Source organism: Nelumbo lutea, chromosome 8, assembly GCF_056320005.1.
Source record: "Nelumbo lutea isolate HS-2025 chromosome 8, American lotus-T2T, whole genome shotgun sequence".
Classification (NCBI taxonomy): Eukaryota; Viridiplantae; Streptophyta; class Magnoliopsida; order Proteales; family Nelumbonaceae; genus Nelumbo; species Nelumbo lutea.
This window is the reverse complement of record NC_142691.1, coordinates 7,806,986-7,834,095: the sequence shown is the minus strand read 5'-3', so window position 1 is coordinate 7,834,095 and position 27,110 is coordinate 7,806,986. Positions and strand designations below refer to the sequence as shown.

The window sequence follows — 27,110 nt, the reverse complement described above, 5'->3', positions numbered from 1 at the left end:
TTAAGTACTCCCATTCAAAATTGATGAACAGGTCTGAGTTCCAGATGGTCTCCTCCTGAGCAATGTAATTTCAGTTGTTGTCTTATAGGTAAGATTTATGCACAGTTATTTGTCAATTGATTCAACAACAAATTTTCTAATTTCACTTTGGTTTGACAATAGCCAACTCCAATTCCAATTTAACGATCATATGACACTGAGGCCTCGTTCGTTTTCCCGTATCTTGAAAAAAAATTATTTTAAGTTGATCAACAGAAAAATTGCCCACCTGCTTACTCCACTATAATGAGACCCACGGAAAATAAATTTTCTATCGGTTATCCCTAGAGCAGAGTAGAGAGGCCTAGAGGGTAAATAAGTTTCTCATCCACCCGCACCCGCAGAAAATGTAATCATGTACCGCCCAACTCTTTATCCCGGCCGGTAAGTGTAAGCGCCACCCAGATGGAAGCCCCATTACTTACACAGACCCAATTAGGTGTCTCTCTCCCTCCCGAGTTCCTAAATACGATATTCTGATGTGTTTCATCGTTGAATTTTTTTTTTTGTTTCCCAACCAGAAGCGGCCGATGAACACAGAAGAAAACAAAATTTCTAGATAAGCACCAATCACCCACTAAATTTTATTGGGTCTCCACTAGAATATTTTTGTTATTTTTTCCATTTAAAAAAAAATGTGGTGGAGAAATTTCATGTTTCAGGACTGAGGAGTGAGTGGATTTTTGCGACTAGCTAGGATAAAATGGAAACTGACAGTGAGGAAGGAAAAGAAAAAGGCGTATGTTTGTCGGTTTTGTGAGAGGCAGAAGAATTTAGAGAGGGACAGACTAGCAGTGGAACTGTGAGTGGGCTACTTGTTTTTTTCTTTCTCTCACTTTACCTTGCCCTATCCCGACAAACGATATTTATTGTCTTCATAAGTGAATGTGTGGTGGTAGCCGGTAGGTCTCAAATCCAGAGTCCTGGCTCCTGGGAGCTACAGAGAGAGAGAGAGAGAGAGTGCCCAATGCTTTGCTTCGTCGCCCTCTCTCTCAAAAACAAATTACCACATACATCTAATCCTATATAATTTACAGGTACAGGCACAGAGCAAGAAGAATACATGCATACACCATTGAAATAGGTCCTATTATTATTCAATGTTTAAAGTTTTGATATGATACATTCTGTATCCCGCTCCGTATCTCATGTATTGTATTCTATCTTTTGAGTCTCCATACATTTACTTCCAGCTATTTCGGGACCCTACCTTTTTTCAATAAAATAAAAACATGTTTTTAACTCTCCAAAAACTAAATTTTTAAAAGAAAAAAAAAAAAAAAAAAACAAAACAAAAGAATTTCCATGTGTTTTTAAGTTCCGATAATCCTTTATCGATACACAGAGGCGTATCGAAATGTTAAACCTTGCTACTAGTACTCATTACAGATTTCATAAGCCCTAATCCCCCTTCCCTTCATCGTATATCATCATCCTTCTCAATCATGCACGTAATCACTCTCTTTCTTAAAAACTAAAACAAAATTTCAAAGCTTAATTTTGAAGCTGTTCTACATTGTTTTCATTTGTTTCTGAAATTGTTATATCAACAAAAACTTATAAATGTGTTTTAATTTGTTTTGAAAATCAAAAACAAATGGAAACCATCAAAGGGATGGTATGGTTTTTAAAATAAAAACTAATCTTACACTGTGTTTGGTTTGAAAAAGAAAGGTAAATACAGATATTGCATGAAAGTACATGCAGATATTGCATAATTCATGAAAGATGATGATATGCTTAGTACATGAGGAGACTGGGGAGGGACAGATGTACACAACCTTACCATGTCACATATAGAGAGTCAATTTCCAACATTTGAACCCTAGTCACCCAGGTCGCCAATTGAACACAGTGAGGTACATTATATGGTTTAAAATAAAAAAAAAAAAATGTTTTAATGCTGAAATTTTAATAAAACATTTTTTGCTTTGCTTTTAAAAAGAAAAAAAAAAACACACTTACAGTATGTTTTCCATGTTTTTTATTTAAGAAACAATTTGAATTTGCTTTCAAACTAGAATGTTGTAATTTGTTTTTTGAAATTCACAAGAAGAAAAACAATTCAAGTGGAAGAATACCCCTAGGCCAATGTGAATGATTTTGTTTTTCAATACAAAAGCAACTAGCACATTTGTCTCCTTTTCCTTCTACTTAGGCTTCGTTTGGGAGGAGTGCATATACAAAAATGTTCATCATAAATTCAAATGCCTTGTTAATAAAATGCAAAGTTGGTTTATATTTATAATGATAATTTTGTAGTCTTGCTAAATAATTTTTAGTTGTGATAGGTACAAACATGAACCCCAACACTGAAATCTTCTACCTTTCTAATACTGACCAACTCTGAATGAAAATTTTTCTGCCATTTTACATATTTTCCAAATACCATCAAAGCCAAACCAGCATTTGCGATCTTCCCAAAGTATCTATGAAAAGTAGATGCTGAAAGGACCTCCAAACCTAACTGGAGAAAATATAAAGGATGTGGTGCTGTTTTGATTAAACTGAAGTAGCTGAACTAGATGACTTGTAACAAGTAGCCTCTATTTAGTTTCATTTAGTGGTTTTATTATATAATCACTTTTCTACTTAAAGGCAAAAAAATTTTTTTTTTTTTTGATATATAGATAACTAAAAGACAAAAACAATGTCATGGATCGGGACCATTATTTTATCCACATGATTCCCACATGAAAAATGGATGTATTTTACTGAACCCGGCCCGGCAATCCGGTTAACATCCCACCACAGCCACAAGTTCTGTAGAGTTTGGTTGGATAACCACAACTTGGAGGCTAGCAGGAGAATCTCCTTTTAACCTATTAGCTAGATTCGTATCGTGTTGTTACAGCTTACAGGTTGATTATTAGCTGTTATAGGACAGTGTTTAATCCAGGTTAATTAATCCATGATATTGTAATTAGATAATAGTATATAAATTATAAAGATACATGATTGTAATTATATTTTTGACAATACATGCTGCAAGTGGAAGGGGGCTAAAAGGATTAGGGATAGACAAAAAAGAACATAGGTTTAAGTAGTGGTTAAAAATGATTTAAGCTCCCATAATTCAACAAAGGATATGATCTTAACATGACTTAAACAGAAGGGAATAGGGAAACAGAATTCATGGATATGGTCTTAATGTTGATCAACAGCAGCTCATTGACCAAGCCAATGTGTTTTTGTGAAACAAATCCATAATTTTGATCAGGTGATGGATCTACCGAAGTCTCAGTGTGGATTAATAACACTGGTTACAAGATCATCAAATTCGCCCAAGGTGCACCTCTGGGCTTTAGTGGCTGTTGGGGAGCTTTGTCCTAAAAACTAGTGGAATATAAAATACTTGAGAGAGAGAGATGGCACTAAAAAGTAAAAAACCAATACATATAATCTGAGAGTAAATGCAATATTCAAACACCAAGAGCACTATCGCCCAATCCTCATCATGGTGTGTAGAAAAATGGAAGAAGAGGAGCAAAACAAAGGCACCTTTTCCACGAAACGGGGCTCTTGTCTTCCTCAGAAGCAACATGCATAGGATACGCCACGAGAACAATTGAGAGATATTTCACCCATACTTGCCCAATTTTCTCAAATTGGCATGACATGTCTCTGCCAAAGGGGAGCCAATCTCCTTCACACATGCCTCTTTCATGGCTTCTTTATCGATTCTCTATAGAACTCCATTAGCACACCGACCTCTCAAATTGACTCCTATCAGATATGTCCCATATATTCACTACCTTTAAATTAAATGCACATAGCTTCTTCTTTTCCCTTTCTCAAGTTCTTTTTACTAAATGACACTAAACTGTGTTTTCCTTCCCATTTCTGAAATGAATGATTCCAATTTCTGATCTGCCAGCTATTCAAATTTTACCCCCTCCCAATGAGTCCAACTATGATACAGAAAAGGCATGATACCTAAAAAAACAAAAAAAAAAAAAAAAAAAAAAGAACCAAATAACCAACCACATATCTATGGAAGATGTTTATTTTGCATGGTATCATGTGGAAATCACTGTCATTCATAGGAGAAGTGAGAAACCTCAACCACAAATATCATCGGACACCGTGTTATTACGGGGAATGCATACCAATATATAAGGGGGTTACGGGAATGCATACCAGTATTTGCCTTTTGTGTATGTACAAACTTTTATATAAAACTAAATTGCTATATTTGACATTAAAAACATGAATGCTTTTGTTTTCATTTGTTTTTAAAATCGCAACATCACAAAAAAAAAAAAAAAATGAAGACATGTTATTAAAATCTATTTTTGTTTTAGAAGATGGAAACACTTAAGGGATTTACTAGCTTTCAAAGACCAATACAAGATGCCCTATATAAGGCATCTTGTGTTGATAATTTTTAAGGGAAAATTATAGGAAACTACAAGCCACACTGTACTTGGGGGTCATAATACTTAAATTGTGTTTGGTTTGAAAGAAACTAAAGGAAATGGAAGGGATATCAAACAACACCATTAAGGGCCCGAACTTTCACTTGCCACAGAGAAATATCATGTACTTTCAAATTCCAACACTCGAGTTCAGCCATTACCAATCCCTCAGATAAGTGATGCCATGTGCATTTTCGAACATTTCTAAAACCTAAACTATCCTTATTTTTGGAGATCATTTTTGCCATCTTCCTTCAATCTCTATCTAATAAAATCCAAATTCTGAGCGTTCATCGTTTTTTCTCGCACTTACACAAACAGAGAATGGACAAAACATGGAACCCCAGTTATGCTGTTTAAAATCAGAAACGTGGGATTCCATGTTCTGTCCAAACAGTATATTGATGGGCTTCAGTTATCCATGGCCATACTTTTTGAAGAGATTCTCCGTTTCCTGATTATTAGGGATTTTTCATCATTTTCTATTGTTATTCCCTTACTCAGTTCGTGGGTGTTTGAGAAATTTAGGTACAGTGAACAGAAAATGAGAAAAATCACTAATTGTTTGCTATAAATTGAGAAAGATCTTAACATTTAAATGGATATTCCTCTGTTTTCTTTTGGGATGATCACGATGTTTTCTATCTATGAGAAAGATCTCACGTCATTTGCCTTACGGATGATACGAATATGAGTATATTACAAAATACAAAATTGAAAAGATTTCTTGGTTTGTATGTTCTATCTATGAGAGACATACCAACAAGAACAATGAAAAGTGCACTCCTACTATCACATTTAATCAAACATCAATAGGCATTAAGCGAATAATGGAAAAGGAGCATAGTGTTCGAGTCTTTAAACATTGGATACTTCTCGGTCACAAAGAAAAGATCGGTCCTTTTTTAAGTATCACTACCCCCTATTTTTTTCCCTTGACATCAACCACATTCATTTTAAATGTAATTATGCACATCGGGCGGTTGACAGATTAAGTTCAAATAACTTGTTGATTTCTGATTTCTACAAGGATAGCAAAACTGTATTTCACAATGTACAGAACGAGCGAGGCGAAAAAGGTACCAGTATTGTATTAATAGCACCAAATTTACAATTTACATCGAGTTTGGAAAGGGCAACAGCCCAGAGAAGCAATAGTCATTCGGAATACCAGACCCTTCCTCAGCTACCTACTGCTACCACCACATCATATATATTCACAGAAGCACCCCAACCCCCCTTCTCCCTCCCAAAGAGAAAGAAAAAAAAATAAGATGCAACTTCCCATAAAAAGTCTGATAACCCATATCATGGGCTCATGGCCATGACCTCCAAGAAAAACGGAAGAAAAATCATAGGACTGCGAAGTTTTGAAAGCACCCAACACCTCTTCCAAGATCCAAGGGAGCCAAGTGTGATCTATTCAATCGCAGCTCCAGCAGCCCAACAATAATACACATTTACGACTGTACACGTAACCATTAAGCTTCGCTCTGGCATCTCTTTTGATCACCAATAAACAGCTCCCAGTCCGTAAAAGACACATGCACGCCTGAAAAATGAAAATGAAAGCCAGCAATTAATTCGATACTTACCATGCTGGCTTTCCATCTGACCACCATATGCTTCTAAAGCACCTTTGATCAGCTCAGCATCGGTTCTTCAAGCTGTAGACGTCAAACTCAACCTGCCATAAATAACCAGACAAACGACCAAAACCGGATAGTATAAAGACAACACAGTACAAACACTCCCACCCCTCCCCCCCAAAATAAAAAAATAGAGTTCAGGAATACATGCCTTATCACCGGTTTTGGCACAGGTTCTGAATTATTAACACCACTCCGAGCTTTTAGCACCATTCCAAGTGCAGCATTTGGCTTCAAGCAGAAATGCAAGAGGAGCAATCAAAAGTCCACACGTCAGTACAGGGTAAAATTATGTGCTTTCTATAAAATGCTAGGTCTTGAGGATTTATGGGGAACTGTGATAAGAATAAGTTTTCGAATGGAGAAATGATGGTTGGAGTAGAGAGAGAATCCAAAACCTCCAGCTCCTCTGTCAAACTATTCTGAAATATCCCACTCCCGTCTAGGCACCCATTGTCCAAAAGTGATTCTGAGCCTGCCCCACATGGATCAACCTGCAAAGAGCCGTAGTTGTCACTTCCTTCAAAGCCCCAGTAGCAGTGCTCTCACCGCTACCTGCTACAGATTCTGTTTGGACTTCCTCAGAGGAACTAACCTCACGTGCAGCATTTGCGATGCTATTATCTCCTAAACCAGCACCGTCAGCATTTTCAGTGGCCAGTGATTGCTGCTCAACTCTAACCAGCTCCCTTTCATCCACAACGTCACCCCCTGCCCATGTAAGCCTTCTCCATACAGAATTAGCCTCACCATCCATTTGACATAAATCTTCTGTGGAAGGGGCAACCGATTCCTGCCTTGAAATAGCTGAAACCTGTTTGTCCAAAATGTTGAGCTTCACATCCTTATTCTCTAGCGGCCTTCTGTTAGAACCAACAAGAGCAATCTCCGAGTCACCTACCAATCCATTCCCACTGACCCCATCGCAGTTGGATTGATATGTTATGCCAGGTTTACTGTTCTCTTCACACGTGGGATGATGATCAGTCAGAAACGAAGACGAATCATCCATTGAGACTGGCTGCACATCATCCTGTGCAGTGTCCTTTTTTGTCCCCAACTTTCTGTCTGAAGATCCAGGGTAAGCATTCTTATCCAGAATTCCTGTTGTCAGAAACTCCCCTCGACACTCAATAGTGCTGGACTGAGATGCTCCACCAGATCTGCTTCTAATTTCTGGAGAAAGAGAATCATGCCTTTGTGGGCTTAAGGAAGCCCGTTTATCTGGCTTTACACCACCATCTTCAGGATCTTTTTTCCTCTTGAGCCCTCTCTCCATTGATCCAGCCCTGGTCTCATCATCATCCCGAGATGGTTTATCAGCCAACTGGCTTGATATCCTAGATGGCCGAGGACGCCTATACCCATCTGGAAACACATATGAAGGAATCTGTTTTCTACGAACATGTGAAACATAAATCTCCATCCCTGGTTTCCAAAACATGTACATGTTTACTGAATGCCTAAACTCGTCTACTGTCCCACGTATGTCAAATTGTTGGCCTTCTTGGACTCTCACCCCTTGTTTCCTTTGCAACCCCATAAAGAAAGCACAGTGCGAGCACTGTTTGGAAGTGTCAACATACTCATTTGGATACGGGTGACACTGCAACATCCCATATGTGTCCCGCTCTATCTGCAAGTGCAAATAAATACATGGAGAACAAAGATGAGGAAAAAAGCCTTCATTTCTTTCAACAAGTTCTTAATGATACTTCTGGGTCAACATTTATAATAATCCCTTGGTTCACAGTAAAGTTTCAGAAGATAGTATACCTTTAAAGTCAGCTGTCTCAGCCGAGACTCTACCCAACCTTTCCAAGTACGCAAATCATCAGCATCAGCTGCAACTATGTCAACCTGCAGATAGTTTTTATATGTTTCAAAGAAAAGATATGGTTCAAACAATGCACTCCACTGGGCTTTATTTAGCTCAATCTCCTGCACACAGACAGCACCACAAGAAAATGGTATGAACAAACTGTTTGCACAACTAGAATGCACCAAACTAATTATTTTCTTACCTCACAGATCTTGTTACCAGTCTGAAATTGCTCCATCATAACTCGGAGGGTACTTGTTGAGACATTATAGCTAGAGTTCATGCAAGGGTATGCAGGTGTAATAATTGGCATATGATGAGTACGATCACGAGGATTTTTACGAGGATCCCACACAGGAAACCCAAGTTCATCCTCCTCTATTGGGCACAGCATCACAGGATTTGGCCAACGCCATTGGGTATAAACCCTGAAAAAACGGGAAACCAGCATACTAGGAATTGCATTAGGATAGAGCTGGCAAACGCGAGCAACTAAAAGAGCCCAGTTCACACCACCAAGAAATCCAGTGACCTGAAGGTTGCAGACAATAATGAACAATAAATCATAATTCATAAACTGATATATTGATAACAAGAAAATCTGAAACAAAGTCACTCACATTTGAATAAACCCCACGCCTTTTAGCCCACAATTTTAAACATCTTAGTGTGGTATGAAAATGCTACAGATTAGAAAAGAAGGCAGTTAGATAAGGAATAGAGTGCCTGCAAATTAGATTCCATGGACAAACAGCCGAAATTTTCACCTCAATATTTGGAACAAGGCGTAGAATCTGGTCTGCCACCCTGCAGCCATTGAGGCTTCGGACAGTTGGTTCATCAACATTGTATAACACTGATCTGTGTGAGATGTCCAAGTCCTGTACAAACAGTTAGTTCAACAAAAAACTGTACATCATCTATCTAACCTGTGAATCAAATATGTCCACAAATCAATTCCAGTTTATCACGGCATGTCACCCACATCTAAACATACTGGGGTGACATTTGGAAGTCTGAAACATTGCCGCTTGTCTAAAACTAATTGGTTAAGTGGTTATCCCTCATTTAGTTTATTTTGTTATACTTTTGATAGGCCCACTTATTATGAAATTCTGCAATTATTAACAAGTGATCAGATTATCACTGATTAGTCACTCTTGTTCTTGATTAGCTGTCTAAAACTAATTACTTAAGTGGTTACCCCTCATTTAGTTTATTTTGTTCACTTTTGGTAGGCCTACTTATTCTGAAATTCTGCAATTATTAACAAGTGATCAGATTATCACTGATTAGTTGTTCATAAAAGTGCTCATCCTGTGCTCCCATAATCTTAATCATTACTTACAAAAATGACAAGAATACCCCTCAACTGAAGTTCAAAAAGAAACTACACCTGCCATTTTACAGTTTACTCAAGAACTCAACAAGTCTGACAAGATAATTAGAATGCAGAGATGTTTATATTGTTTAACTTGTAATAATTTTATTAATATATGATAAAGAATAGGTGTTATATTACAAAAGAAGTTGTGCCAAGCACCTCATAATTCACATTAGGTTATTTTAGCAACCTAACCTTTTTTCTTAAAAGATAAAATAAAATATATTAGAGAGAAAAAAGAATGAGTACAAGAAATGTGAAAATGGGCAGAAGTAATTACCATCAAGGTTCAAAGTATCGATACAAGGTGATACGCCGGTAGGGTGTATAGGCCTGTATCAGTACTTTTTTTTATTTTTTTCGAATCTGGTTCAGAGGGGCTGGTTTAAGGCTGGGCTACCCTCTGAACCACTTGCTGACCCAAAACACCCCCTGTAGGGGCATATCAGGAAGGCTCTGATACGATACAGGCCAATACGTATCAATACCTTGAACCTTGAGTACCATGATGAATAAACCATCAGGCAAATTCTAAATCCAACATAACGAACAAGAAACGCAAGAAAACAAGCTCAGTAGAGAATTCAAGCACGCTAAAAGGAATAGATAGAACCATGACACAGTTCTCTTCAGGCAAATTCTAAATCCAACATAACCAACAAGAAACGCAAGAAAACAAGCTCAGTAGAGAATTCAAGCACGCTAAAAGGAATAGATAGAGCCATGACACAGTTCTCTTTATACTGTATAATTATTACATGCTTTCTTTCTAAAGAAATAGCCAATCCAAAATGATGAATAAACACAAGAAACACAAAGATCAAGGGAAGACAAAATTTACTCTCAAGAACAAATGCATCAAAGAAACTGAAAAACTCACCAAGATGTAAATAAATTATTAGATATGCTCTTAATAACGACAAACTATTCCAGGACACAAAATTGGCATCAGTGAAATTGAGGAATGCAAGGTGAGGTAAAGTTATAATCAGACTGCAGATAACAGATTCCAATTGCAAAAAGAGACATCACACATTTTAGTGGATACTAAGCATGCCCCATACCAAATAACTATGAGCATCCAAATGCAAAAAAAAAAAGAAGTATTGCATGCAATAGGCATGTCGCTACACATTGAAGTGATGCATAACAGACTGGCTCAAGATAATACAGATAAAACCAGTCACTAAAAGAAAGCAAAACATGGATGAAAATAGAGAGGGACATCTCTGTTTTTTTTCTTTCTGAACCTTTCTTTTTCTTCACTTTCTTCTGAATTCATGCAATATGGAGAACCTATACCTCCCCTGGTCTAGAAGGCTATTAGAACAAAAGATGGCTAAGAATTTTAAAATTACTAGGCACTGCTTCATGAATGCAAAATCAATTGAAATTAATAGCTTATCAGTTTGCATTTTAGTGGCTAAAATGGTCATATAAAGAAATATTCAGAGGGTAGGTAAGTAGCAACCAAAACATGCCATTCAGCAATTAAGAAGCTAGAACCCTATTTTATGGATTATTCACCAAAAGATAAACTGATAGGCAATTCAGTCCAGCCTATTCAGCCATTATGAATAGGTACCTAAAGCTTTGTTAAAATAAAAATAAACAGTGAACAATAATAGATTATTACAGATTTGCATACACACACTAGTGCAAGGGGACGTGCTATGCATGTGTGCATGTGCAAGTAAATGGTGAAGTTAAAAATTGACACTATAATCAAATCTAACTTTTATGACTTGCACCAAAACCAGGAACTTGATTTCACATTCTAAAGGGAACTCAAACTATAAGTAACTTGATTTAGCTTTCTAAAGGGAGACAATGCAGGCCTTCCTCCAATGTTATGTCACATTTTTCTCCAAACCCAACTATGGAACTGAAACACCATCTTCAAGCTCCCAAAGACCATTACAATTCAAAAATTATTAATGAATTTCAAAGACGTAAGATACTTTATACAGAACCAGGAAGGAAAACATGGAAAAGAAAGAAAAAAGAAACAACAATTAACAAAAAAAAAAAGAAGAAGAAACAACATAAGCATACAGATAGACTAGTTCAGACTTACTTCTGGAACAACCAGACAAGAGATACTTGCATAAAGAAGATCGATTGAAATTCCTCGGAATTTGAATTTCATTACAGGGACATGGGCATCCGGAACCGGTTGCAGTTCAGTTACTTCTTCCATTCCAGCCAGGATACCATGCAAAATAATGAAGAAATCTTCCTGAAATAAGCAATACAACATTTAGTGCATTTCAAATCACCCAAAACAATGCCAGGATTCAACAAAACAAACAAACTAAAGATCAATAAGTTTATGACTGACCTCTCGATTGACATAAGATGGTCCTACACACAGTGTGTCTATGTCAGCCCCAGGACCATGTACCTATCATCATGGTAGAAAGAACATATTCATGAATACACAAGTTAAGCACAAGAAAGAACATCAATGTAAGAAAATAACAGTGTTAAATACTATGGCAGTTTTTGGCAGTGAAGCAACTGAGTGCCTAGAGACAGAAGCACGACTGAGTCAATATGAACTTTGTTATCCTACAATGAAAAACAAAGAAACGGAAGAAAATTTTGCTTGTATATAAAAACAGAATACATTATCATATATGTATGACAAGGAAAACATAAACACCAAAATACTAAAAGATTACACAAAAATAAAAGAAAACATAGAAAGAAAACCACTGCTGAGACAAAATCTTTGTCCCCAATTGTGCCCTATTCTTTTGGGGTTGTCTTTCTCCAATACCACTGCAATATCAAAATTGCCACCCCAGCTAACTTCCCCAGTTTCTCTTCTTGCCCTCAAACACTTATATAGGAGAAGTCAGCACCATCTCTTTTTTACCAATAACAGAAAGTTTGTTGAATGATTAATAATGGTAACAACATCTCATCTTCCGACAGCTTTTCAAATAAAAAGATCTCATCTTCCAACAGTCCTAGGAAGTAGGAGCAAAGGACTGAGAGGTTACAAAGAGCCAAAGGATGACATACAAACTCAAAAAGACCAAGGCACAACGGTTGCATAATGGCACCTGGGCGGCTGGGCCTAACAATCCCCAGTCTAAATCAGGTTTATTGGTCCCTAATTTTGTTACGATATCTGCTGAACTGTTGGCAGACCTGGATATCCATTAGAACAAGCAGTTTAGATTGGCAACTAAAATTTATGCTTCTCTTAGAGGAAATATACTCCCAACGCCCTCAGAAGTAGAATGGGGCCAACCTAGAACCACTTTGCAGTCACTTTAAACCAACGTTTAAAATTTCAATACGTATCGGACCATATTGGCCGATACGCGTTGTATCGGGGGCTTCCCGATATGCCCCTACAGGGAGTGTTTTGGATCAGATCATGGTTCAAAGGGCAGACAGGCCTTAAACCGACGCCTCTGAACCAGATTTAAAAAATAAAAAAATAAAAAAAAAGGGACAATGACCCTTGCTATAAACAAAAAAACCATACCATCCTCTTCCACAGGTCAGTTTTTTGCTCTCGTAGATTTGCTAAGAGCTCATCTCTTAATGAATTAGCTCCGCTGGACCAGAATAGCTCATCAAAAATTCAACATCATGATCTCTTAAACCCCCCCCCACCAAAACACCAGATTGACCAGAGCTATTATATGTTAGAAGATAAGTCAAAACTATTTAGAGTATTATAAGTTTGAAGATAAATCAAACTACTTAGAATACTTAAAATGTAACTTCCTTATCACTCTTAGATACAGTTTAATTATGAATATCAATCTTAGTTACAGTTTTATGCAACAATTCAGCAAACCTATAGCATTTTATAGGTTTTCAAATTTGGAATCAAACAAACTAGTGCCATTGCAACTGACAATCAGTTCACTGAAGATAGGCATACAATAAAACATTTTTATAAGTGGGGTTTGTGGTTTCTTAGTATGGTTTAACGCTAACATGTTTCATCATCAAAACACAAATAAATGAGCAATGCATGATTCAATTAATTTCAAAAGCTAAACGCCAAGGGTGGGTAATGAAGGCCTTTTTATTTAAACATGCATTCCAAATCATCATTTCTTAGGAAAGATGGCATCCCATTTGGTTTAACAGCTCAGGTTTACCGCATCATCCCTCAGCAAGGGGAAAACATTGCAGGTCATGTAGGGAAGTTCCCGATTTGGCCCAACCGGGGAACCTTTTTCTACTACAAAAATAAGAGTAAAATGTTAAGAATATAAAGATGTGTTGAATTCAATTTTATTACATAATAGTGTAATACTACAAACTTGTTACATCACCATCACCAACATAAAGATTCTCAGCCCAACTTGTTAAGATAACAAATTAGCAATAAATACATTATATGGAACCGAGTGGATGACTAGTGACCTGCAAAAGTGAAAAGCACTAAAAGTACATTATATGACATTCATAACATATTAAAGCTACTGATACTTGTCATAAAAGAGGAGTTTTCTTCCAATTTCAACTTCTCACTTTCAAATGAATCAGTCATTTGGCAATGCCAAGAGAACAAGCTGGCAGACTCACCTGCACACTCTGTCAAACTGAAAACCATCCAATGAGAGTATGCAAATCCCCCCATCTAAATTCAAAAATACATCTACACTATCTATCTCTCAGTTTCTCCATCTCTTTTTTCATTAAGAACTCAGCTTTCAAGGGTTAAGTAAAGGTCAAAATCAGGAAACAAAGGATAAATTGACTACCTAAATAATAGCTGATTTCTTCTCAGAATGATGGCTTCAAACTGAAATTTTAGAACAAATATGTTGTCTAACAATGATACAAGATATACAACTGAAAAATCACAAGAAACGCAAAACTTAAGATATAAGAATTAAACAAAAAAAAAGTTCAGAACTAACAATCCCCAACAACACAGTGTGAATATCACGGGTGTGCAGTTCCACTTTTGAAACATGAGGTTTATATGAACCATTGACAGTGCATTTTAGATGTTTCTACGTAAAACATATATAAATCTCATTCTTACCCCTAATCGATAAGACCCAAAAGTAAATATGACAGCATTTGCCTCTTCCACCATTTGTTCTGTATAGCCCCTCTGGCGAGTTAATTGCTTCACCCAACCTTTTACAATCTAAAACGCAGGGGGGAACCATCACAAAAAAAAATAAATAAATAAATAAGCTACAATAGATTACAAGAAGAACAATATATCACTAAAAATTATGCAAAAGTGAATAAAAAATGCTAAAAGGAGAGAGAATAATATGTTAGGCACTGTGAGAAAAATTTTGCATTCAAAACCTTTGCCCATGTCATATTTATAACATTTTACCATTTTCTGCCTTTTATTAATGAAAAAATAAATATTCTAACAAGTAAACTGTTTTTATCCCTTTTGATTAATTCACCTAACATTTTTCTCATATTTTTTGGCCCTTTATCCACTTCCAGTTTTTCCACCTGACTAAACAAAACAAAATTTCTTCCTTCAACAGAAAAACAGAACATTAGCTGAAGAAGTGCCCAGCAAACCAGAGAAAATAGGTCCCAACTGACAAGGACCCCAAAGAGTATAAAATTACTACCCTTTATAGGTTATAGCTAAAAAACATTAGCAATAAGATATCTTCTTAAAAGGCAATTAAAATTATAAAATCGTTATTTTTTGTGTGAGAATTAAGAATTTAAGACCTGAACATGGACTTGCTTGGTCTTGCCTCAAGGGGCATAGCACAAAGGCAAGTCATAAAATCAGGAATGTAATATGTTTTACATCACATTAGCTACTTGAAGTAATGCAATTGAGGAAAAAAAGAGATTGTGGGCTTTACATGCTTGAAAATGTTTTATATGTTTGATTTTATTTTTAAATTTTCATTTGAATATGCTTTACATGTTATATTTATGTATTTTAATTTTAGGTAATAGGTTTTTAAACCATTAATTTTAAAATTTAAGTTCATACTTCTTATTAATATTATGTTTTTTTTTTTGGCAATTCTTTGAATTTTCTGACCTTTATTTTATTTTTTTGGCAATTTTCTGTATTTTTGTGCCTTGCTTCAAAAAGACATGCGCCTCTCACCTCGGGCGTAAGTTGGCCCTTCCGCCTTGCGCTTTTAAAACACTGGAGGAAACATAGAACTTAGGTTATTTCTGTCATCTCATAACAGAAACACCGCATTTTCCCAAATTCTCACTGTTTAGAGATTGTTTTCACATTACCATCATTACTCTAATTTATCAAATCTCTCACTCTAGTACTGTTAGTTGAACCTGTGGATACATCTGATGGTCATTTTTCCATGACAGTCATTAGTTGCATTTTCTCACTTTCATGGAACCACGGTGTTTCTTATTACCAGTTCTACTGCATCCAAATTTATTAGCAGTTTAGGACCATACTAGTTTTTATTCAAAACCCAAGCGCTAATGCAGCATAACATGCTTCCACATCTGAGCTACCACTACATGACTTCTATGCATGCATGCCATCTTTTACAATAAGGAAATAACAAGTGGCCCTGTATCTCAGAAATTGTTAAATACCATTCTATACACAATGATTAATTCCGTATCTCCACCCAACTGTTCGGTACAATTTCCATTTGTTTCAGAAAACGAACTTTTTTTCTTATCCATAATAAGTTGTTGAAGAACTATATTCCACATTACGCACCTAAGAACGTAAAAACCTGATAGTTTGGCTCTTAAATTGAGAAAAGACCAATCTTTTTCGTAAGGTTAACAGGCCTGTACAAATAAAATAAAATAGTTAGTTGGTTACCTGATCAATCTGACCAAGAACTTCTTCCCTCTTAGCAGCTTCTTCCTTGCTCTCATAAAGTCCAACGTCAACCAAGAACTTGCAGGCAAGCAATAAAGTGTCAGAATGCGAACAGAAAGGCAAAGAATGCAATAGTTTACACTCTACAAAGAACCTAATGCACACCTTCTCTAATTCCAAGCTTCTCTGGATATCCGCCTCCGTTGGCCCAGCAACAGAGATCGGTTTCGTCACCCCATACTGCCTTACCGCTTGTGGGGGCGGAGAACCACTCAAACCCTCGGAATTCACCATCTCAATATCAAAGAAACACTATAGAGATGCTGATCAAAAGAACAAAACTGCTCGAAAGAAAACAGGGAAAATGGTACTAAAATCCCAAGGAAGAAAAAGGAAAAAAGAAAAAAGAACTGCCCCGGTTTCCAGACACGGAAGGAAGGAAGAGATCGAAACAAAAGTGTGAGAAAGAGCAAGCAATTTCACGTAAAAGACAGTATTTGGATCAGATCGATGAGGTCGGAACACCAATAGAAGACGAAAGTAAAGAAGGAAACCAAAAACCCATCAAGAAAAAGCCTTTCCTGAAGAACTTAAGCCAAGCTTGAAAGATCGAAACCCTAAAACCAAGAAAAAATTAAAAAAAAAAAAAAAATTAAATCGTTCCTTTGGGATCAAGAAGAAACAGCCATCACGACCCAATATAAAAGAAAATGTCGCACGCACAGAAAGACTTCCCAGAAGTGATGATTGATGCAGAAAAAGGAAAAGAAAAAAAAAAAAAAAAACCTAAGACTCGGTGGAGTGAGTGAGAGGACAGATTTCTTATCTTTTTGACAAGCCTGAGAGATAGATAGAAAGACCTAATCTAAAACATTGAAAGAAACCCTAGATGACGAACGCCTCAATACCAGGAAAATGGATCCAAAGAGAGGGCGTAGAAACCCTAAAACCAGAGACGAAAGCGGTTTCGCGGGTTTCTGGTCGGTGGGTTTACAGGGAAATTAGTAAGAGAGAGAAAGAGAAGTCGGCAATAGTCAGGCGTTGGGGTGGGGGGTGGTGAGGGGGGTCACGCTCACGCGTTTATCCGGACAGGGAAGCTGGTTTTGGATTCTTTTCGGAGCAGTTTCGATGATTTTTCTTTCAAATTAAAAACAAAAAAAAAAAAGAAAAAAGCGTTATTTTAATCAAGGCGTGGGAGGGGAGATGGCAGATAGGAGTTGGTGTTGGTGTGTGAGTGGGATTGAGTTGTGGACCCTCTGGTTTTGGAAAGTCAAATTTCATTGCCAATTATTTCCTTTATTTTGTTTTCACCAGAACGAAAGTGATTTGAGCACATCACCTTAGGGTAGTGTTTGGTACGAAGATTTAATGTTTTCTTTTTTCCTTTTGATTTCTCCTTTGCTGCCAAGATTTGTTCCCGATAAAGCACCCCTCACACCAATATTACAGCACGTTGAAGATGTGCATTAGGAGAGTCCGAATCTCCTGTTCAGACAATTTCTGCCCACATTTATCCACATAACATCGCAGTCACACATGAAGAACATCTCATCCTTTTATATAGTATTATGTAAAGAATATGTTCCTAATTCACGGGGTAGTGTGTTGTGGGTATATGTGGGATGTTCTTCATGTGTGGCTACAATGTTATGTGGGTAGACCTGGGCAGAGTTCTTGTGGACAGGTGATCTGGAATTGCATTAGGAACATCTCCTCATAAATGATAAATTGCAAGTATGGAAAATGTCCCTGTGAGAATTCAAGAGATTGGTGTGAGGAGTAAATCCAAACTTAGCAAAGACAGTGTCATGCATTGCTAAAACCAAAAATAAAGGCCTAAGTCCGGGTTTGCTCCTCAAAGAACTCTCATCACACCAATCGCATAACAAGTCTTAATAGCACATCAGAAACATCTCTCATATTTGTGTTATTATTCATAAGGCTGCATTTGGAAGCCTTATGTAAATCCAAACTTAGCAAAGAGAGTGTCAGGCTGCATTTGGAACATCTCTCATATTTATGTCGGTTTAGTTTTGTTGGCATGTGGAATGAGTGTAAATCAAGATCAACATGAACTCCACTCTTGATTTGATTTTGTATATGTTTGGATAGAGTGGAGTTTTATGTTGTAAATGGCTGTAAAACTTTATTTAAAATAGAGTTTTACATCGACTATTGATGTAAATAGTATATCAAGAAAATCAGTGTAAAACTCCACTTTTCTTGTTACGCTTTTCAAAATTCAAACGATCACTCTTTATACAGTTCAATACAAAACCTTATCGATCTACTCTTAAACCGATGATGTTTTACATCGATTCTAAACACAACCTAAAGAAATGTTTCCAATACATAATGGAATTTGATGTGAGATAAATCAAACGTTTTGACTTTATTGTTAGCATCTTGGCTTAAATGAAAGTAACCTAAAGGGAGAACATCTTTTTTGTATTTATTGCATTTTTGGTTTCATATATTATTAGGCAGCAATAAACAAATGAGTTTTGGGTTATGTCTGCAATCCAATAACTCGTGAGTTCCAATGCATCAATCAAGTATAACCTATTGTGGATAAAACTATCACAACAATGGATTCATCTTTTATGTGCCCCTTTAAAATATGATGTGCCCTAATCATTTCACTGATATTTTATTGGGCTTTGTGTGTTTGCACTTTTTTTACCCTTAGACCTTTGACAAATGATATATTACACAACACCTAATTTATTGTGATATTAGTGAATTATTTGTACAACTTTTGTGTCACGGTTTACCCTTTCATATTTGATTATATTATTTTATTTTGGAAAATTTTAGAATGTTTTTTCATAGTTTTAAAAAACGGTTTGAAAATGGAATCGTTCTGGCCACTAGTATCTGGGTTAATGGTTCAACCATTTGTTTCGAATGAATTACTCATTTTGACAAAAAATAAAAAACAATCAAAACAGTTGAATAGGCCAACGGGTCGATAATTCGATTGCCCAGATCAACGAATTATTGACTTTTTCAACAGGTTTTGGCCAAAAGACTGGATTTGGGATAAAACGGAGCTGATTACCTAGACAGTTCCCAAACCGAACGGTCCAATCGTCCGAATCAATAGCAGTTAAAAAACCATGATTTTTCTTCTCTTCAAGCTTTTATCTAGAAATCATTGGTATATAAATGTTCAAAAAATAACAAAAGGCTGTAAAACTTGACGTTTAGATCTACTGAATTATCAAAATGGATAAATCCAGTGTTACCGTTCCTTCTTTCTCCAGTAACCTACAAATTTTTTGTCCTCAAAGACAAAAGAAATCTATAACTCTATCAACCGAATCTTCACAAAATCACAAGCAATATTATAGTCAATGACAATTTGCCAAATTATACTCTCTCATATGTTATGTATTTTTTAAATAAAACGTATTCCGTATATATAAAGCAGATGTGGCTTAAAAAAGAAGAAAAACAAAGTAAAGTAGATACCTCGCTTCTGTACGAGGCTTTGATGCATGTAAAATAGATATTGCAAAAGGAGGACCATCTCTCTGTGATACGAAAAACATATGATACAGAAAGAGTTTTGATCAATCAAAATTCATTCATGAATTTTGATAAATTTACTACTATAATTAGGATTCTAGTTTATTGATCAGTTATTTTTTGAATATCCTATCTTTTTTATATTATAATCGAACCTAAATCAAAAGGTTCTTATATGAAATACTGAATTCAAGACCCTACAATTGATCTAAGAGAATCGTCAAAGCAAAGCAGTCATCTGTCAAGAACAAAATCCTTGACAACAAAATGGAAGAAAAAGGAAGTCACAAGAAAAAAGGGCCAGAGACTGTCTGACTTTAAAGTAGTACTCAAGCAATCTCCTTCGGCAGAAAAGATCAAACCGAACTGCTATATGCAAGTGAATCAAATTGTATTTGAATTTGATTTTTTTTTTTTTTTACATTCTAATTAAAATCGGATCATATCAATCAGATATTTAGCGGATTTGAATCAAATTCGGATTATAATCTAATGTTAAATTAGACTAAAAAATATTAAAATATTATATGTTATTAATAAGATGATAGGACAAGTCATATTTAATCCAATTATAAATAAACCGAATGTTGAATCACCTTTAATAGCATTGAATTCGAATTCGAATAATCATATACCATTTAATAGATATGATCGGATCTCCTACATGGCTACACATCACTAAAATTGCATATTGACAGAATCTCCCCATAAATGCTAATATGCAGATACGAATACAGGGGAGATGTTTTCAATGTGCAACTTTAGTGTCCTGTGAGTATGTGAACAGGATCCGAATTGTTTGCATCCCTACCATTAACTAGATCTGCCAAGTTGCACCTCATTGGTGTTTTTGGGCTGGACTTAAACTGGGCTGTAGCCAGGTGTCCAACTCTCAAAGTTGGGTACGGTTGGCCTTCAAACATCATAGTTCTACCAACCCACAACCCACCGATATCTATGATATCTTGATCAGTTAAAAGGTCAATCTGTCGCAAGAAGTCTCGAATTTTGCCATGGGCTTGATGTTATGGCTTTGAAGGTCTAATTAAATATCATTAACAAATTAAGTACGTGAATAATGATCATTCCACCATGGTCACGGGGGCTTCCGCTCTAGTCTACGGGATGGATTTCCTATTTGGCTGACTGTGGATGAAACCGGTCTATGTTATATCATGGATCGGTTCCGTTTATACCCCAAATTTAGTAGTAACGATAAATTCTCATGGTTAGGAAAGTATCTATGGTGGTTTTATTATTTTTATTTAAGTATTAATTGTATGTGTGGTGGTTTATCTATGCACCATTTCAAGAAACTACCTAACCAACATTTTGATGCTATGCTTGTCTTACAATTAGTATAAGAATTAATGGATTATTAGTTTGCATAAATAGTTTGATGCTATGTTTATCTTGCAATAATTTGTTTTATCGTTTGTTTAAATATTACTTTTAATATTTTTATCAATAAACTATTAATTATTTTACTCAACTTTTAAATTTTTTATGTTTTTATTAATAAAATAATATTTTTAAATATTTAAAAAAAAAATATATATATATATATATATATATATTATTTTATTATCATTTTTAAATTAATATTAATTTATTGAAGCCTTTTTTCAATATATTTATCACATTCAATGTAAAAATTAGATGTTTGTGATTAAATGTGTAGGTCATTCATAAAATGTATATGAAATACATGAAATCAAAAAGTATGGTATCGATTGATCCATATCACACCTACAGAATGCCACTATGGGTGTAGACTTTGGTTTGTCCACAATTCAAAATAGCTATGGACTATGATGTGGTGTGGGTTGGTCCTGCCATAGGGTGTGGGTGTGGATCAGTCCACACCCACCAATTTTTCATTCACACTACAAAACACCCCCTTATTATTATTTGTTAGAAAATGATTTGTTACTTATTTTTACACATAAAGGGCAAAGCAATAATTCATTGAGTTCAATCATTATCACAACGAATTAAATTGAAAATAAGTTGTATATTTTTCAAGAGGCCAAACTAAACTAAATAGTTTATCGAATTGAAAACCGTAAGCATTAACAAAATAACACTATCAATGATGCTAAACAATACAATATAATTTTGTACCTAGAAAAAGAGAAATTGATGTCCCCACGATAATGATAAATTGGAGACAAGAACACGTATTTCCTCCTCATATAATTGTCTTGACACCCACCTTACATCACTTGCAACTATGCATTAGGCTTAGTTTAGAAAGAGTATAAATACAAATATGTACAATATAAATAAATATATATATATATATATATAATAATACAAAATATAAAATTTTGCACTCTATATATTTGTATTTGCACTCCTTACAAGCTAAGCTTTAGGAACATTTCCTCGTGAATAAAAAAAATAGTATGGAGATGTTTTCAATGTGTTGCTGCAAGGTGGGTGTGAAGATCAATTTTATGAGGAAGATATTAGAACTCACGTTAGACAATGAATGCGGATGTAGAAAAAGGAATTATATCGATGAGAACCAACCTCAAACAAGTTCCTAAGAAATGCTCCTACCACTGTCCCAAAACATCTCCCCATGGACACTGGATCTCCTTCCCATGAGAACTCTGTCCATGCCTACCCACAATACACGTAGGTAGGAGATCCGGACTCCTCCCCATGAATGACAAGGGAGATGTTTCCAGTGTGTAATTCAATGGCTTGTTGAGAGTGTTTTGTTGGTAGCAAACCCTACCCAAATCGAGTCATCAACCGTTGGAATGGGAGTGCTTTGCCAGTAGCAAGTCCCTACATGTGAGAACCATGTACAACCATAGATAAGTAGACAACTAATTGAGGTTCCCTTAATTTGAAAGGGGCTAGAAGAGCTCGAGGTAAACCAAAAAGAATATAGGTAGAAATAATAAGAAATGATTTGAGCACTAATAATTTAACAATGGATATGACTTTAAATAAAATGGATTGGTGAACAAGATTCATGTAGTTGAACCCATATAATTCAGGATAAAGAATGGATGTTGATAATGAATTGTGGAAAACCAAAAATGAACTAAAAATGGATATGGCGGTAAATATAATGGATTGGTGAAAACAAGATTCATATAGGTGAACACATATAGTTTGGGATAAAGCATGGATGATGATGATGATAAATTGTGGAAAATCAAAATTGAACATTAAGTGTTTTGAGCAATTGTTAATAAAATTTTAAAAAATATTACAATATAAAGCCAAAAACTTTTAAGCCCCAAACCACAAAGTTTAAATTGGAGATTTTGGGCTTTAAAAGTGCATATCCTAAAGTTTATCCAAATGCAACATGGTTTTTTTTCTTGAAATTAAGCTTTACCCTTATTCCTAATTATATAAAATAATTGGCGGATGTTCACTTAGCTTCTTTGAGATTCTAAATAGAGTGCATAGCTTAATATATTAACAAGGAAATAAAGTCATGCAATGCATGGAGTTCAATAGAAATTTGGTCAAATTTGGATTTTGACATTAGGTTGTGTTTAGATCAATGTCTATATTTATGGTTGGTCTTGCGTTAGTCCTTAACCCAATACAACATGGGGTAGCCCATCCATCATCCCCTTAATCCTAGGTCTCTACTACAACAAGTTAGAGATCCTACCAACTTAGCCACCACCAATTGGGAGTGAGGATATGTTATAAACATCTACTATTGGAGAGAGAGAGAGAGAGAGAGAGAGAGAAGTACTTCTATTATAGAAAGTAATAAGAGACTATATTGGAGAAACTTATGCTTTAAAGGGACTTTTATGTGACTTCTTATATTTTAATAATTTAATTTGAAAATAAGTACCCACATGTCTGAGAAATGAGAGGAAGAGATAAATGCAAGCATTGAGGTGAGAGGAGGCGAACTCTATCTAATATAGATATAGATAGCATGTGATATTGGATACACTAATGAAAAACCTATTCAATTCGAATGTTTGCTTCTTTTCCCTCTACATCACAATCATGTTCCTTTAACCTCTATATTTAGAACTAGAAGAAAATGATAGAGTTAGGAAAGAATTTTGTTGGGAAGGATACACTGCAGTAGCATAAATTAGTATAAAAACAATCTCAAGACAATAAGAGCATTTCCCCTAACTTCATGTCAAAACGGATTTGCTAACAACAATGATAACAAATAAGCAATTCAGATAAGTAACAAAAAAATGCAAATGGTAGTCACCACACAACAGCACATAGAGTTTTTATGTGGAAAACCCAAAAACTCAGGAAAAACCACGGGACCTAAGGTCCGTAAAAGTCTTTTACTAATTCAAAAATTAATGGGTACAATAGTATTCTCTAGTTGCAATTAGAGGCTTACAAACATCAATGAAATAATCTTTAGCTCACAAGTACACCATTAACACCATCGAATGCAAGGTGAATATAATAAAAACAAAGGTTTAGATCTCACCAAGTTGTTATAAATCTGAACTAATAAGTAGAAGAATGAAGAATTAATAAATTTGAACTGGAGTGAGATTCTTAACTCCAACACTTAATCTCATCAAGAACGGGATTGAAAACACATATGAACTTGGCATTGAATGAAGAGGAACCGGCTCTTTCTTCTCTTCTTTACAAAACTCAAAACTCAAAACCCAAAAAACCTTCAGTTCTTCTCTTTCCGTTTCTCCTCATTCATGTCGTGCTACTGTGGTTACGGTTACGAAAAATGAGACCCAAATCAGAAAAGGTGGGAGCCTTTTTGGCTTCTATAATACGGATCCTTTTGGGAGCATGAAAAGGTGGGGTGGGCCCCTAATATGGGCTGAACCCACACCAAACAAAATTTAAATCAGCATTATAACATGTTTGATAAAAACCAAATTTATTTTGCTACTCATTTCTATAAATAAACAATTATAAAAGTAAAACTTCTATCTAAAAAAAAGCTACTAAAATGGGTTGTCATGCCATGATATTTGCATAGGTTTTTGGGACTTTGTGCAAATCATTCATTAACTAGTGATGATGAAAGAAATGTTGAAGTATCATCAATAAGAAAAGAGGGTGGGCAAGACCAAATATAGGCATAATGGATAGATAACTAGGTAGAGCATGTGTAGCAACAAGATGAGTTATTTGATTGCCACCCATTGCCATTGAGGTAATCCTATTATATAATGGGAGAATCGATATCGTGAGATGTATGTATGTCCTGAAATCAACAATCAAGGAAGGAAAATTAGGATATTAATCCTCCAACAGGGACTTAATCATCACAATAATTAAAATTAATGTCCAAAGCAAAATTTTGAGACCCTCCCAACGAACCCGAGTTTCGTTTCGCATGTACAGAGGAAACTCGATGAGCTCACAATTGTGATCTCTGATCACCACACGATGGATGAACACCTACATCTGCATGAAGGGTGGAGTGCAGTAGTGGGTCCAATGATGAATTTTTGTACAATCCACCTCATTAGCCCTCATCAAAAAGTTGACAAAAAGCCATGCATTCAGTGTGCAATCACTAGATGACAAGTGTTCCATGTCAGAAATAAGTGTATGGCCATGGGATATCTATTGTTCACTTGGAATTAATGGATCCAATTAATACAACATCTCGCTCTCGCATGACCAGGTCACACCTTGGCCCTTGCCGTGCAATTAAATGTACCACATAGTACATTTCGCTAGAATATGGACACCCGACACTGTCGTCCTGGACCAAGGGCTCATCCAAAGAAGACCAATAACTAAGGGTGGTTGGTTGAGTTTTAATCTCTGGATTATATTGTTCTGGCTTTGGGGATAGCAGATGACATGTGTTCCATCACCTGTAGCCTGTAGCCTGTAGGTGGTGTTACTGTTAATTACTTGCTCGCTACTTTGGTATCTTATTTTATTCTCTTTCTTGTCTTGTCTTTTCTTTCTTCTCAATCTTTGTTTTGTTTATATTGAATCAATCTTTGCATGCCTATTCATCTGATCAGTACTTCAACAACAGTGGTCAGTGGGGATAATAGCATTGAATCATTGATACACTTCCATAAAATCAAATGAGATAAGTGTGAATGTGAATATATAAATTGTAAAATTGGATTAGTTTTGCATCAATATATTTATCTTCTTATCAGACAGTTTTTTAACTATAATGGATGTAAATATGAATTCCAACAAAGTATGTCTTTTTTTTTTTTTTTTTTTTATCAAAAGCTCACTTGAATGTAAATGTTTTTTTTTTTTTTATTGATGTACTTTTACATCATATTATCAATATAAATATGCATTGGTTTGTCATTTGTCAATGCAAAAATTTAGTGTTGCCAAACGTAGACAAAAGTGAACCAGAGTGCAAATTTACTCTGAACCGAGATTTACACTCCATTTACATCATTTCCAAATGCAGCCTAGAGTACAATTTGGGTTTAAGATCAAGATTGAGTTCGCCAACCCAAATTAAATATACCAAGCTTTGGTTAATAGATCTAACATGCTTCTAGAATTTGGGCACTGAGGAGTGACCAGTTTAAAAAGGTAAATTACGTATGTTGTGAGTTTCAGACTTTCAGCCTGTTACCCCTTAACCAAAGTCTATTAGATTCACTGTTTTGCGTTCAATTAGGATTTGGTTTTTCTCCTCACAAAGCATTCCTTACATCAACTTCATAGCAGTTGCAGCCATGCATTATTGAGAATATCTCCACATGAATGACAATGTATAAATACAGAAATATTCTCGATGTGCAATTGCAAGTGCTGTAAAATTATGTGCAACGCCCTTTGTGAGGAGCAAATTAGATTCAATGTATCTTAAAACAAACTATGCATGGCAAGCAAATGTTGGCCCCAAAAGGTCATAATTACACCGTATCCTGCCTACTACCCGAGGTGATGGTAATCCTTCGAAGCTTAAAAAGATGGAGGGGTGAAAGTTGGGCCGCTGAACTTGAAGAATGTCAACTACATTATGATCTGTTTGGGCTCGGGCCCATTTATAATTTAACATATATTTAATCCAACTCAACTCAAGTTGCACCTCTACCTATAACTAATTGAACATGTTAATCCATAGTAGCATTGCCTCTTTTAAATCATTTACCGTTTAGTAAGTGTTTGGCATCGATGTCATTGTTTCATAGATGTTTTTTGAGAAAACAGTGTTGTATGCATGAGGTCTGTTGCATCGATTTCTTAGAAAATGACTCTTTTTTTTGTTTGGCATCGATACTGTCAATGTCCAAGATGATATCACGTTGATGCCACGTTATTGCACCGCTGGCAACAATAGGTTGTTTTCTAAAAAAACATTGAATCTGACATTTCTTCATACCACACTTTTCCGATTTTCTAATGTATGGTATGGAATAACGTTTTTTTTTTCTTGAAAAGTGATGCCAAATAAAAAGACCTTTTTTGAATCACCATTTTTTTTCTGAGATAGCACCAATGTGGCGCCGTTTTCACAGAAAATGACATCAATGCCAAGCAT

The 27,110-nt window shown here is 35.6% G+C and overlaps 1 protein-coding gene across 2 annotated transcripts; it reads right to left on the bottom strand.

The window, feature by feature from the left end:
- Positions 1-5,524: 5,524 nt before the first annotated feature.
- On the bottom strand, positions 5,525-17,244 carry LOC148842498 (nuclear poly(A) polymerase 4-like). 2 transcript variants are annotated; one of them, XM_088957948.1, is made up of 13 exons: positions 16,268-17,244; positions 16,103-16,180; positions 14,339-14,446; positions 11,654-11,716; positions 11,390-11,551; positions 8,696-8,809; positions 8,549-8,611; positions 8,131-8,460; positions 7,883-8,047; positions 6,702-7,742; positions 6,505-6,600; positions 6,258-6,337; positions 5,525-6,144 (listed from the first exon to the last, which is right to left on the bottom strand). In XM_088957948.1, the coding sequence occupies exons 1-13, from the start codon at positions 16,394-16,396 to the stop codon at positions 6,120-6,122; spliced, it is 2,454 nt and encodes an 817-aa protein (XP_088814074.1). In that variant the 5' UTR covers positions 16,397-17,244; the 3' UTR covers positions 5,525-6,119. The 2 variants fall into 2 exon arrangements, 1 of the variants encoding a protein (XP_088814074.1); XR_016103291.1 differs by having other exon boundaries at positions 6,075-6,144; positions 6,258-6,600.
- Positions 17,245-27,110: the final 9,866 nt, after the last annotated feature.

Excerpts from the sequence above, each read along its gene's own strand:
- LOC148842498 (XM_088957948.1), bottom strand. The coding sequence starts at position 16,396 with ATGGTGAATTCCGAGGGTTTGAGTGGTTCTCCGCCCCCACAAGCGGTA. Across the intron at positions 16,181-16,267 it reads GAAGCTTGGAATTAGAGAAG|TTCTTGGTTGACGTTGGACT; the intron begins GTGTGCATTAGG and ends CTTGCCTGCAAG. Across the intron at positions 7,743-7,882 it reads TGAGACAGCTGACTTTAAAG|ATAGAGCGGGACACATATGG; the intron begins GTATACTATCTT and ends TTGCACTTGCAG.